The following is a 13733-nucleotide window of genomic DNA, read 5'->3' on the forward strand; positions in this document are numbered from 1 at the left end:
TAAATAAAGTCAGATATTTCCCGCCACATGTTCACACGCTCGGGTGTTCACAGGTGTTCAGCCTGCTGTTCCTCTTCCCCCCAAATAACCAGGATGTTACTTCAAAACTAAGAAAGAAATTCTTTATGTGGTCAAACTGGGTGCTGGAGTCCAGAAGTCAGCCAATCAGAAGAGAGTGGGTTTAGAAACGGGGACATTATTTCACCGTAGAGCCCCACCCACCTACCACTCAAACCTTCTGTTTGAGAGGAGCTGCCAATTAGAAGAAAGCTGTCTCAAATCAAATGAGGAGCTGCACAGAGAGCGAGGACGAGACAAAGGAGGATCATCCATTACCTCCAGCTACCACCTCAGACTCAGTTACCCAGCAGCCCTCACCTTCAGGTAAACGCCGACTTCCTGCCGAGCTGTCAGGTGGCGCTGCAATGCTCCCCCTTCACCTGCTGAGAGCGCCCTCACCTGAGAGGCTGATGGGAAAATAAGATCGCGTGTTTTAGGTGATTATCAACTGCACAGCGGGGTGAAACACGTAAACACACAACCCAACATTTTTATTCTTGTGTCTTTATTGTTCCTTCCATCACCATAGTTACTCTACTTACATATAATCGCCCTTCTACACCCGCGCGCGCGTGTCCGCTCTGTTTGTTTGCAATTGAGCCCACGTGTGCAGTCTTTTAACTGCAAGCTGTCAGCTTCCAACCAATCCGCGGTCAGCTCACGTAAATGATGTTGTGCGTGGCCAGTAAAATCCCACAGTGGGCGGACCCCCGCGAAAAACGAACCGTGGCTCTGCTAACGTCAGCGTTAGCGCTCACAGAAAATAACAGTAGAAAAAGAAAAGTTAATCAGGACGGTACAGAGAGGAAAAACGCTGTGCTCACCCACAGCGGGGGGCAGATAGGGAGAGACGTCGGCCACAAGCTGCCACAAGCTGTTAGCAGCTAGCGAGCGACAGATAGAGCTGGCGGAGACAGTTAAATGGTGTTCCCGTTAAAAACCCGCCGGTTAGCAGCGTAGCGATGAAAGCAGACTCCGTGAGCTCCTCTCAGGGGATCACATTCACACTAACAACAGACAGGAGACTTAACACTAGCCGTTTACAGTGGGGGCATTTTATAGCGCCAGCAGTGATTTACGCCCCCCTGTGGCCGGAGGTGCGACACGCTCTATGAAAAAGATTATATATTGATTTGAGATGGTTCACTCCGAGTTCAACGTATAGAGACATTTTCATTAAAATATTGTTTTATTGCAGTGAGTGAACGTTTGAAAACAGAAAAAACAAATTTTCCAAAGAACATCACATTAACAGATGATTCCGCCTGTTATCATTTGTTAACGGAACTACTTTAAAATAACTTTGAGGATATTCAACTTTTTTCAGAAACATCCGAGTTCGACCCTGTACCTGCTGTCACATTCACGGTGTTAAAGTGGTGGCGGGAACGTGAAACATGGCCTGAATCTCAGCTAACGAGGTCAGTCCGTGCTGGAGTAATCTGAGTACTCCCTGCGTCTGCTCCGACCGTTTTTTTTGGGGGGGGGGTTGCCTCTTGGCCGCGTGGACTTTAACTGGCGGGGATATCCTTATATGGTCACGGGAGCGGGCTCCGCCTCCTCCTCCTCGCGCTTGGACTCGGGAAGTTTTCCAGCTCCGTGTGCAGGAGCGGGACTCGGACCAGGATGTCTCCCAAGAAATGCATCTTCGGCTGCGAGGGGAAGCTGAACCTGTTCGCGCTGCCCAAAGAGGAGCGGATCCGGCAGCAGTGGATCCAGTACCTGTTCTCAGACCAGCGGCCGCCCAAAGCCACCGTGTACGTCTGCTCGCGCCACTTCTCCGAGGACTCGTTCGTCAACAAAGCCCAGTATGACGCCGGCTTCTCGGCCAGGCTGTTGTTGAAGGACGGGGCGCTGCCGTTCATCCACGGGGACGTAGAGGAGTCCAAAGCGGCGGCGGTGAGTTTCAGTCTAGCCCGGGGATCTCCGCGGCGAGTAGCTACCGAGTCCCGGATCACCGGGAAACGGACAGTAGAAACGGTTTAAATCCACCGGCGGGATCAAAAAACAACAAAAATGGCTAACCGGGCTAACGGTCTCAGTTAACGTGTAAAAAAACAAAACAAAAAAATAATAATAATAAAGACCGAATTTATCAGAAAAACACTGGAAAAGCCTGAAAATAACGACATAAACGGCTAAACCGTGACCGTCTGTGGAGGTTCAAACATGCCAAAAACTAATAATAAGAATAAGACCGTTACTCCGTAAATAAGGTTGTATTGTTAAAGAGTCGTTAAAAACCAATAAATATTATTATTGTGCTATGATTGTATTGGCCATATTTGTCAATACTCTGATAACTGGTGTAAACCAAACCTATAAGTGTCATTACATCCTTTCATAAAAGCGACACCTTATAAGTGTCAGTAAATCAGCGCTAGCTTAGCTGTACTTTTTTCTTTTTAAAAACCAGAATTAATTTTAAAAATACTCCCAACTTCTGATCTGATCAGCAGTTAGTATATGGAGCACCAAAACGGCCAAAATAACCGAAATGACTCAATGTTTTTTCCAAAAACCTTTTAATTATTTTAATATTTAGAGTTGATAAGTAAGTAAAAGTTTATTTATATAGCACTTTTCACAGACATGTCACCAACTGCTTCACAAGAAAGGTAACAAAACGTAGTGCAGTGATGGTATCATAATATTGCGCACAATCATTGCTGGACATCAGTACAGTGCTGTTAGAGCCTGACCGATACTTTCACTGTATCGATAATTTGGCTGTTTATCGATATAGCACTATCAGCATTTATGACAAAGTCACACCTGCAGGGTGAGGCGTTCTGAGCATTCGTCTGTCAGCTGCTTCAGAAACACCTCGGTTGGGTCTGAGTGACATCATCAGGCACGAATATCTCCTCAACCTGCTGAACACGTACGTGGTAAAGAAGAGCAGCTAAAGCTGTTCTGAGCCTCGGTATGAGCAGTGAAAGGATCGGAGAAGAGGAAAAATGATGGAAGAGCAAAAGGTGGATGTCCTGCTCTCTGTTGATGTTTTAAACATGCTGGGGAATGATGGAAGTCCTCGCTATTTGTTTGAAATGAATCTGCTGCACCTGCTTTTGTTTGCAGAGGTTAAACCTGTCAGGTGAAGGTGAGCGTGCAGCGGCTCGCCTGCTGTCCGTCACCTGTACCTGTGCCCCGCAGAGCTCCTGGGACCTCCTGCAGTCTGGGGGAAAGTCTCAATTTTAATACGTTGGAATCATGTCAACAGTTACACATTTGAAATCTGCGATGACGCCGATTAATGTAAAAATAAACGGTTGAAAATAATGATAATATTAATATTTTTTTTGTTTACATTACTTTAATGTATTCTGCTTCTGCTTGAGGGAAACAACAACATTCTAATTATAAAAAACAGAAACATTAACTGAGCTGTTTTAAAGATTTTCAGCTCCTCGTGGCGCCTCCTCTGAACCGTTAGCCACAAAGTTCATAAATGTGGACGACAGCCAAAACCGTTTAATGCACCGTCATGGACCAGTGTCTCTGATCTTTCCGCTTTGAGTCCTTTATATTTTTAAAATTAAAGTCTACAGTTTTAATCGAATATTCCATGAATAATTATGGAGTCGTTTACTTATTTTGGCACCTTGGGTCCTCCGTAGTGCATTACATATCATTTGGCGCAGGGCTGCCCAGTCCTCAAGAGCTACTATCCTGCAGCTTTTAGATGCATCCCTACTCCAACACAGCTGAATCAAATGGTGTGATTACCTCTTCAGCATGCCATCAAGTTTGGCAAAGGCCTGATAACAAGCCATTCATTTGATTCGGGTGTGTGGGAACAAGGATGCATCTAAAAGCTGCAGGACGGTAGCTCTCGAGGACCGGGATTGGGCAGCCCTGACTTGGCCTCTCTCCTGTGAGCAGAGTCCGGTGCTGCTGCCCCTCACTCGCTTCAGAAACACCGCCTGTCAGACTGACCCTGAACCCAAGGTCTCCGTGGCGACGCAGTTCTGTCACTACATGGTGTCGGTGGGCACGCAGACGTCCTACTCCCCATCTACGAGGTGCGCCGCCACTCAGCTGTCCTACAACACGCTGAAGCAGCACGTGAGAAGCAAAGGTGGGTATGAGTGCCACACACTGTAAGTAAAAGATGGCCACATACTAACTGCTGGCCCCTGCTGGTTGGTGGAGGAACTGCAGGTTTTGGACTGTGATGAAGAGGAAGCTTTGTTCAGTTTTAAAGAGTGTAAAACGTGTTTTGTGCGTTTCAGCCACACAGGCCTCGGTTTTACACTGTAACGTGGGAACGGTGACCACCCAATCAGAGACGGGGATTCAGCCGGGTGTCAGACCAGCGAAGAGACCACGTCTGGAAATGATGGAAGAAGAGGAGGGGGAGGAGCCAGAGGAGGAAACAGAGCTCCCCGAAGCATCCGACCAGTACGACCCCATCTGCGAGCCGTATGAGCCGGACGAGTCTTCGAGCGAGCCGCCCGACAGTCGGTAAGGTGCCGGCGCCTCCTGCAGGTTCCTGTCTGTCTGTGCAGCAAACGTCTGACCTGCTGTTCTCCACCCACACAGCGAGGCGGAGGCCACGCCCTCCCACTACAACGACCCCAAATACATCGTGTTTGAGAGCTGTCTCAGAGACCTCTTCCTCACCTGTCCCGTGTGCGGGTTGAGCTGCGAGGTGCGGCGGCGGCGGATGGGCACCTTCGTCTCCTTCAGCCAGCTGTGCCCCAGCTGTGACTACAGCAGGAAGTGGGAGAGCCAGCCAGTGGCGGGAAGCACGCCGCTAGGAAACCTGCAGATGTCTGCGGCCATTTATTTCACCGGAGGCTCATTCAGTCACGTGGAGAAGGTAACCTTGACCTTTGACCCGAGCACACGTGACGGTAAAACTCTGACGTCACTGTCCGAGTGTGCGCACGTGCAGACGTCCTCCATGACGGCGCGTGTCTGCTGTGCGTCACCTGCAGGTGTGCAGAGCCATGAACCTCCAGGTGTTCCAGTCCGACACCTTCAGGAGGCACGCCCGCATGTTCCTCGAGCCCGCCATCAACCACAAGTGGAAGCGGGACCAGCAGGTGCTGATGGAGCGCCTGAGGGGCGAGGGCAGCGTGGCGGTGGGAGGGCGGATGAGGGCGGACCTGCTGGGTGAGCAAACGCCATCATTAGTGTCTTGTTTTTGTCACCTTGTGGTTACTTTGGCCTGATGATGTCATTTCCTCTGACAGGACACTGCGGGAAGCTGGGCAGCTACACCCTGATGCACCTGAGCAGCAGCAGCGTCATCGACATCCAGCTCATTCAGGTAACGCTCGCTCTGTGCCAACAGGAAGTAAGAGCTGATCACGTGACTGTTTATGGTTATCCTCTCAGAGCGCCGGGGTCAGCGGCAGCTCGCACGTGGAGACGGAGGCTCTGCGGCGAGGCCTCGATCTCCTCCAGGTCAACCGCCTGAGCGTGGACCACATCGTGACCGATCGCCACGCGCGCGTGCAGAAATACCTGAGGAAGCGAAACGTCCGCCATTACTATAACATCCAGCACTTGGAGAAGGGTCGGTACGGCGTGGTCACATGACGATAAGTCGTCAGACACACGCTAACATGTTTTTCTCCGCAGGTTTGTCCAGGAAGCTGAAGAAGCTGGCGAAGAGTAAAGAGTGCCTGCTGGTGCGGCGGTGGCTGCCCAGCATCAGGAACCACGTCTACTGGAGCGCCACGACCTCCACGTCCGCGCCTGAGAAGGTGGCGAAGTGGAAATCCCTCGTGAACCACATCCAGAACGTCCACACGCACGACGACCCGCTGTTCCCGACGTGCGCGCATCCTAACCGCGTGTCCATGGATCCCAGCAAGTGGTTCCAGCCAGGTGAGTGTCAGCCAATCAGAGCCAGTCACACCTGTGCATGTGGACCTCACCTGCTCGGGGCGAAGATGGCCTCTGCCTCAGGTGGAGAGTCTGGGCTTTAAAGGCGCCCACGAATAAAATGTATGATTATTAAACTGTCCAGTCATTGGCTGACAGGTGAAGCCGCTCACCTGGCTAACCAGCCTGTGACATCACAGCGGCGGTGTCCACAATAACGCGGCAGTCAGACTCTGATGTAGCGTGACTCATCTCAGCTCCAGAGACGCAGAGAGAAGACGAATAAATTAACCCTCTGTAAACAGTGACCTTTGACCTCTTGCACATAATGATGTCATAAACCTCTGGACAAGTCATGTGACTGCTGGCCTTTCAAATGTGTCCAGCAGGGTGTGACGTCCACACTCAGCGCTCAGATGAGTCATCCCTGCTGACATCACAGAGAGGACGCCCCTGACATAGTCAGCTTAGACACAAGCTCCACCCACTCGCTGTTAAGAGCCTCGGCTGAGGGGGAGGGGCGTTAAAAGGGCAATTAACAAACTGTTTTATTATTTGATTTATTGTGATGGGCGTGGCTTAACTCTTTGCTGCTTTGCTATTGGCTGACTGTTTACCTGTGGGTGTGTCTGTGCTCACCTGTGTGGCTGCAGATTCGGTGGCTCTGCACAAGCTGAAGAAGCTCCTGCTCAACAAGCGGATTCTCGCCGATGTCGGGAAACTGAGTCACGACCACCAGGCGTCCACGCTGGAACGCTTCCACTGGCTTGTGCGCCGCTTCGCGCCGAAGAACGTCGCTTTCCCGTTTGTCGGCGTGCTCTGCAGGTAAACGCTGCTGCTTCAGCTCTGATGTCACAGCTTCAAACACCTGTGTGACAGTGGGTCTTGTTTCCAGGCTGTACCTGGCCGCCATGCATTTCAACGAGGATGCAGAGAGACACAAAGACAGGAGTTCAGAGGTCACCGCCGAGCCTCAGCAGAGCGAGCCCAAACCCAGTGAGTGCAGCTCACACACACACAGAGGAGAGGCTGAACTCTCCAACTTTATTGACACCAGTGTGGTTTACAGTGACCTCCATGTCTTCCAGAATATGTGAGCGAGCTGATGAAGCTCCTGTTTGAAGACGTTTTTAAGGAGCCTTCGACCTACGTGGACGAACTCAAACGGATCCCCGTCCCCGACGACCTGAGGCCCGTCTGAGGACACGGAGCAGGAAGGAGGAAACTGCTCTAACGTATCCACGCCGACTGTTACTGAGGGAACTGCCTTCACCACGGCATGAGTCCACTGAAGAACATTTAAATACATGTTTGTGTTTTCTCTGGTCACGCTGTTATTTATCTGTAAATAAAGCACTTCTTATTTACCTGGTCTCTGCTCGTCTGTGTGGGAACGCGCTGGAACACAGAGTGGGACAGGAAGTGGCAGCAAGTTTGATTCAGCTTTTTTTCTTCTAATCAGGTTTTGGCTGCAAAATGTTTTTAACATTTAAAGTATCTGCAGCGACGCTTTCAGTGCGGAAGTCATCCAAACCTACCTTTCAAATTAAAATACAATCTTTTTAAAGACTAATAATATAAATATAATAGCTATTATTGTTATTATTTATATTATAAGAATGAATAATAAAATAATTATTTCATTATAATGTTTTGTTTTGTAAAATATGTAGAACCTTAAACCAAAATTAAATTATATGATCATAGAATCATTTTATTTTTCTCTGATTTTCGTTCAAGTTTTTTTGTACTTTTTATTAATTTCCATGTAAATTGATTCAGTTTCATTTATTTTAACTGAATATATTTGAATTTGATTTTAAAGCGTTTTTCTTCGGATTGTTAAAAACAAGTTTACGGAAGTAGATGGGGTGAATCATCTCGCGTCGTCATCAAAGATTGGGGGGGGGGGGAGAGAAGGAAAACATCCGGAGTGAACCGGATGTAGAAGGATCCCAGTCACGTCGAGCACCGTACGCACGTGTGTCGGTGCTGTTTGAGGACTCAGGTTTGAGTTTTGTGTTTTTTCGGTGAAATGTTGAAACGTTTGAAAGTGTTGGAGAGCCTTTGAGGCTTTTTGGATTTGACGCGTATTTCCGGTCACAGCGAGTTAATCTGTGACCCGATAAAAGCGCCGCGTGTTAGTGCGGGCGGAATAAGTCTAAACTCTCGGTGAGCTGCATGTAATCTGGATCGTTGAGCGAAAAGAGCGCTCAGAAAGCGAGGTAACGTATAAGTCTCGAGTTATTGTACATGCAGAATTTCATTCAGAAAACGGCAGATTTAACGTTTCCGCTCATGTCAGGACGCGCCCACCCATGTAAACGTTTCATTAAAATCTGTATTTTAACAGAAGGCGATCTGGCTTTAAAGTCGGCTGTGATCGAGTTTGTCAGTAAACAACTTAAATATGATTTTCTGGCTTTTAAATAAATAATTCCGGAGTTTTTATGGCTTTCATGTTGACGAGTTAAATGGTGTAGAAACTTTGTTACTAACGCGCAGCTGCAGAGGAACCACGTTTCCCTGATTATTAACGGGCTCATCTGTCCCTTAAAAATACTTTAGATTTAAGATTTTTTGTTTAAAAGACAATGTAGCCCTGTGTAAAAGTGAGCTTAACTTTCACTTCTTCAGTCACTGTGAAATTCGTGAGGAAAAAAGTTATTATTCAGTTGTTTGGTTTTAATAGTTGTCTTTGCACAGCTGCTGTTCAATATGCTATTTCTGCTAATCGCGTGTACCGTAATATTGATCCAACATGTACATTTCAAACCTGCTGTTTCTGTGTTTGTGTGTGACCCTTTTTCATCTGCTGTGTAATTACATTCCAAACTCCCTTTAAAAATCTGCAGATTTAAGGTTTCCCCCTTTAAGACAAACACGGAGAAAAAGGAGGTGATGTTGATTATTTTTTATTAAAGATTCATGTAACTGTTTTCCTGCTGTTTAAATAAAGTTTTGTGCAGAGGCCTCAGACTGACATCAGAATCTGGCTGTTTTTGTGTCTGTCAGATTCATCGTACATCATGACATCGTTAGCTCACCAGCTGAAGAGGCTGGCGCTGCCTCAGAGCGATGCCAACCTGCTGACCCGCAGTGAGGTCGCCTCGCTCCTCTTTGACCCCAAAGAGGCAGCGTCCATGGACAGGAGCACCTTCTACGCCCTCGGTGAGTCCCGCCCTCCTCTTCCTCTTCTCCTGTTCCAGCCCGTTTCCTCCCTGACCTTCATCCTGTCTGTCCTCTTCCTCGTGCAGGATGCACCGGGCTGGAGGAGCTACTGGGAATCGAGCCGGCATTCCTGGAGTTTCAGAGCACCCTGTTCAGTCCCGCCTCGACGACCCTGGAGCGCAGCATCCAATCCAAGGAGGTCAACAAGAAGCTGGATGCCGGCATCTCGCTCTTCCTCACCCGCCTCTGCCCATACTTCCTTCTCAAACCGGCTCACAAGTGCATCGAGTGGCTCGTTCACCGGTAAGCCGCTGAGGCGTCGCAGCTCAGTTATACAGAAAATGACACTTTGTGTTTGAACAGTGACTCATTAGATAAATGAAAAACAAACCAAACTCCATTCAGAAAACTTCCGATTTAAGATTTCACTGGAGCAAACAGTCCTTCAGGAAACGGCAGCTTTAAGGCGCTGACGCCTCATTAACACATTTATAGCAATGCTGACGATTATTTTTCGTATTTAATTAGTCAAACAGATGTTTAACTAGATGAACCTTAAATGTGCACAGAAGCTCTCCTTCACACTCTGTTTCCTGTTTTATATTCGCGTGATGACTCCGTGTTTTCCCGTGTTCAGCTTCCACATCCAGCTGTACAATGCCGACAGCCTGCTCGCCTGCGCGCTGCCGTATCACGACACCAACGTGTTCGTCAGAGTCCTGCAGCTCCTGAAGATCAGCGACGCCACGAGTCGCTGGAACTGGCTGCGCGGCCTGCAGGTGGGTGACTCGCCTGAGCTGGAGCGCCTGTGAGGTCCGTCTGCTGATCAGAGTGACGTGAAATCGTTTTGTTTGTCGTTGTTTGTTCAGAAACCCGGCGTGCCGTTATCCAGAGGAACTCTCATCACTCACTGCTACACTGACCTGAGCTTCATGGACTTCATCTGCAGCCTGGTGACCCGGTCCATCGAGGTGACCTCCCTGACCCCTCCTGTTACCTGTCGACGTCGCGGCGAGGCTCTCGGGACGCCTGCACAGTTACCTGCATTCACTGCTCTCCTTCTCCTCTGCAGGCGTATTCCGGACATTCGGGAAGTTGCTCCCAGCTCAGAGTCATCTTCTCTTTTTACGCCTGCACCATCGTCCCCGCCCTGGACGCCGTGGACAGAGTGTCCAACACCATCATCTCCAAGCTGCTGCCATACGTGCAGACGGTAACGTGCGCCATTATTCACATGACCCCGATCCGACAGGTGACGTGAGATTTAACCTCGCACATGTCGTTGCCTCCTCAGGGTCTGAAGTCGTCGCTTGCGGACTATAAAGCCGCCACCTACATGATCGTGTGCCAGCTGGCGGTGAAGGTGGTGATGGAGGCGAACCTGGTGGACAGCCTCGCCGTGCACATCAGCAAGTCTCTGATCAAAGAGCCCGTCCTCGCCAAGGAGGGCGTGGGCTGCCTCATCGTGCTGCTGCAGAACCAGAAGGAGGGCGCCGTGGGGCCCAGGTAGGACAGACGCCGCCTGGTCGTGATGTTTCGGGCACGCTCTGTCCAGGCGTGGCGTCCTCTCACCTGTCTGTTCCTTCTCGTGTGCTCAGAGCCGCCGGCCGTCTCTGCTCGATGGCGGCGCTGGTGCCGACGCTGCAGGTCATGGCGGCGGTTCACGACGTCAGCCCTCTGCTCCGCTACCTGCTGCCTCACCTGGTCCAAAGCGTGTTCATCAGCAGCTCAGGTGAGGCCTGCTGCATGTACGTCTAATGCTTTACAGCGCCGCAGGTGGAGTTGACCTGAGTTTGTGTCACAGGTGAGACGGACCGGCTCGCAGTGCTGGAGTCCATCCTGGAGTCCGTCCTGCTGACCAAAGACCTGGACCACACCGCGGCCCGGTAAACCTCCTCTCAGCCGACCACGCAGCCAATCACGCGACACGTCTTCTCACTGCTGCCGTGTTTGTCCCGTAGGTTGCTGCTGGACGAGTATCTGAGTCAGAGCGAGCGCTCACCTGTAGAGCTGTCGGCCCTCGACCAGCGCCTGCTGCCTCTGGTGCGCCTGTTCGAGTCCAAGTACGTACGAGTAAATATTATATAGTTCCTGGTTCAGCACAGGTGTCGCAGAACCGTGTTCAGGTAAACGAGTCTGCACGCAAACAGCAGTGAAAACATGGCCGCCGGCCGCAGCTGTTCTGGGATACAGAGGGCGGAGCCGCGTTTAAGTTTTTTCCTCCATCAGGTACTGTGCAGCTCTGGACGGCGTCCTCGCAGGTCATGTGACCGACATCGGCAGCACGGCGCAAAAACGGCTCTTCCACCGGTTTCTGTCTTTGTCGCTGAGCAGCGGGAAACATCAGGTGAGCTACGAAACGGCGTCGCTCAGGTGAACTGTGGCGTCTTCGTCTCTCTGAGCTCACGGTCTTCCTTCTGCGTCGGCAGATTTTAGGCGACTCGGACACGTCGCTGCTGCTCAGCCTGAAACACCCTCAGCCGTCGGTCAGAGTCTCGGCCGTGGAGCGCCTGAAGGACCTTATCGCCGCTGGACAGGTAGACTTCCTGTTTAATCCTCTGTGTCTGTTTTATTTTTAAAACATTTTTAACCACACATATTAAGGGTCGTGTTTCCTCTGAGCAGCAGCAGAGTCTGGATGACGACTTCCTGAAAGACGCCGTCACGGAGCGTTTGAAGGACGAATCGCCGGAGGTCGTAGCCGCCGCTCTCCAAGTCCTGGAGGTCAGTGAGACGATGGTTAACGGGTCTGATGGCGTTCTGCTTGATGGCGTTGTGGTTAATGGCGGTTTTCGTTGTGTTTCAGGTGGTGTTTGACGTTGTGGACCGCGAGGACGCCGTCTCGTGTCTGCTGTCTCTGCTGCACAGAGCCGATCAGCCGGAGGCTGAGCGATGGTCAGTGAAAGCTTATTTTCCCTGCTGTTAATGATGCCTTCATGAACCTCCTGTAAATCTGAGACTCCTTCCTCCAGGGTTCCCGTGCTGACAGAGGCGGTGCGTTTACTGTCCGACCCGCGGATGGGAAAGGGGCACGGCGAGCTGGTGACGAGGACGGGCTGGAGGCTGCTGCCGTTCCTGGTCGTCACCTCGACCCAGCTCGACCTCGCCCGCCGCATCGCCCGGTCCCCCCTCCTTGCCAATCACCCGCTCACCCTGAATTGGGCCTCAGGTAACAGACCCATTTCCTGTGGCGCTTTCACAATAAAAGCAGTTCTGTCCATCATTTCGTCAGTGTCTGAAACTTTTTGCATCACACAGAGCTCGATGACGTGACGAAGAGAAGCGTTGAGCCCGACTTTGTGGGTGTGGCCAACGAGCGGCTGGTCTCCACGCTGACAAAGAACCTGGCGAACATGGAGCACTTCTCCAGGCGCGACGCGGTGAGTTAAGACGCCTTTCCTCGTGTCGCTCACGTGAACGTTTTCAAGCATGAACGTGTCTGAGTCACGAGGCAGCCGTGCTGTTGGGACTACTTTCAGCAGCGGACTGATCTGTTTTGAGTCTGTCAGCTGATGGTTTCCGTGTGTGTCGCGCTCAGCTGGAGAACCTCGCCGTGCTGGTGGAGCAGCAGCGACGCTCCAGCCTCAGGGAACGCGCGGCGTTCCTGGTGCTGACCCGGACGCTGCTGCTTGGTCTGGGCGAGCTGAGCGAGACGCAGCACCTGCTCACCGCTCAGAGGGTCTACGCGCTCCTGGAGCGCCCCCTGCTGGAGGTCGTGAGGAGCGACGCGTCACAGGTCGGTCGGCCTTTAACATCCATAAACACAAAGTTAAACAGAGCCCGCTTGCACTGAGTATCGTCGGCGACGTGTTTTGATGGATGGTGTTGGTTCTGAACAGGAAGCTGAGCGTCCCGTCTCTGTGCCTACCTCCTTCTCTGAGGCGGCGGCGCTCTACCTAAGCAGGTGTGCGCAGGGACAGCAGCCGGACGCAGAGTATGGCTTCGTCCTCGTCGCTCTGCTCCGAGACTTCATTTCCTGCCTCAAGTGTCACGACGCCTCCTTCAAAGGTAAAATCTCCCAGAGCAGGTGAGAGCTGAGGTAGAAGAGGGAACCGGTCAGCTGACTGGTCACATGATTGTCTTCCAGGGGCGGCGTGGTGGAACCCAGAGAAGCTCGACACAAACACCTGCTGTTACCTGGGTCTGATCTGCCGCCTGTTCAGCATAATCATGAGCGGCGCCGCCGAGGGAGCGATGGCTGACAGCTTCAGAGAGCTGATGAAGCTGCTCGTCCAGGTATGACATCATTTCCTGTGAGCAGACATGATGTTTCAGCGTGATGGAGCGAGCCGCTAACCTGAGAAACCGTCACCTCAGGTCCACCTGCGCGAACCGAGCGTGCTCTTCAGGTTCCTGTGCATGCTGTGGGGATACACCAGTAACCATGGAGACCAGCTGGATGCGAAGGTGGGCGCCGTCCTGCAGACACGGGCACTGTATATGGGCGGAGCTCTGCTGAGCACCCAACCCGCCTCCAAGCTGAAGGAGCTGGCGGCCGCCAACTCACCAGGTGAGATTTACAAAAATAGAAAAAACAAAAATGTAACAAATCTTTTAAAAAGGTCGATTCAGGTAAACAAACCTCAAACTAACGTTTCATGAAACGTCCGAAGTTTGGAAGACGCGCTGATGACGTACGAGGTTATTAAAACACCTGTGTGTGT

General features: G+C 51.1%; 2 protein-coding genes across 2 annotated transcripts in view; both read left to right on the top strand.

The window, feature by feature from the left end:
• The first annotated feature begins 1411 nt into the window (after positions 1–1411).
• LOC102210019 (uncharacterized) lies at positions 1412–7265 on the top strand. Its single transcript, XM_005752762.1, has 11 exons — positions 1412–1959; positions 3946–4141; positions 4296–4527; positions 4606–4885; positions 5004–5181; positions 5262–5338; positions 5407–5587; positions 5653–5901; positions 6552–6723; positions 6794–6894; positions 6987–7265. Exons 1-11 carry the CDS (start codon positions 1687–1689, stop codon positions 7097–7099), a joined length of 2052 nt encoding a protein of 683 aa, XP_005752819.1. The 5' UTR covers positions 1412–1686; the 3' UTR covers positions 7100–7265.
• Positions 7266–7821: 556 nt separating this feature from the next.
• Positions 7822–13733, top strand: part of heatr1 (HEAT repeat containing 1) — an 18466-nt gene continuing 12554 nt past the window's right edge. Inside the window, exons 1-21 of the mRNA XM_013915852.1 lie at positions 7822–7906; positions 8754–8796; positions 8914–9069; positions 9156–9372; positions 9707–9848; positions 9939–10040; positions 10142–10282; positions 10364–10575; positions 10668–10801; positions 10874–10955; positions 11031–11132; positions 11299–11416; positions 11499–11606; positions 11695–11793; positions 11876–11964; positions 12042–12238; positions 12328–12449; positions 12608–12805; positions 12909–13077; positions 13157–13305; positions 13387–13577. Coding sequence (XP_013771306.1) covers positions 8928–9069; positions 9156–9372; positions 9707–9848; positions 9939–10040; positions 10142–10282; positions 10364–10575; positions 10668–10801; positions 10874–10955; positions 11031–11132; positions 11299–11416; positions 11499–11606; positions 11695–11793; positions 11876–11964; positions 12042–12238; positions 12328–12449; positions 12608–12805; positions 12909–13077; positions 13157–13305; positions 13387–13577 — 2714 coding nt within the window. The 5' untranslated portion in view covers positions 7822–7906; positions 8754–8796; positions 8914–8927. The remainder of the gene's footprint in view (positions 7907–8753; positions 8797–8913; positions 9070–9155; positions 9373–9706; positions 9849–9938; positions 10041–10141; positions 10283–10363; positions 10576–10667; positions 10802–10873; positions 10956–11030; positions 11133–11298; positions 11417–11498; positions 11607–11694; positions 11794–11875; positions 11965–12041; positions 12239–12327; positions 12450–12607; positions 12806–12908; positions 13078–13156; positions 13306–13386; positions 13578–13733) is intronic.

This window comes from Pundamilia nyererei, unplaced genomic scaffold (assembly GCF_000239375.1).
Source record: "Pundamilia nyererei isolate P.nyererei 1_Seehausen unplaced genomic scaffold, PunNye1.0 scaffold00379, whole genome shotgun sequence".
Classification (NCBI taxonomy): domain Eukaryota; kingdom Metazoa; phylum Chordata; class Actinopteri; order Cichliformes; family Cichlidae; genus Pundamilia; species Pundamilia nyererei.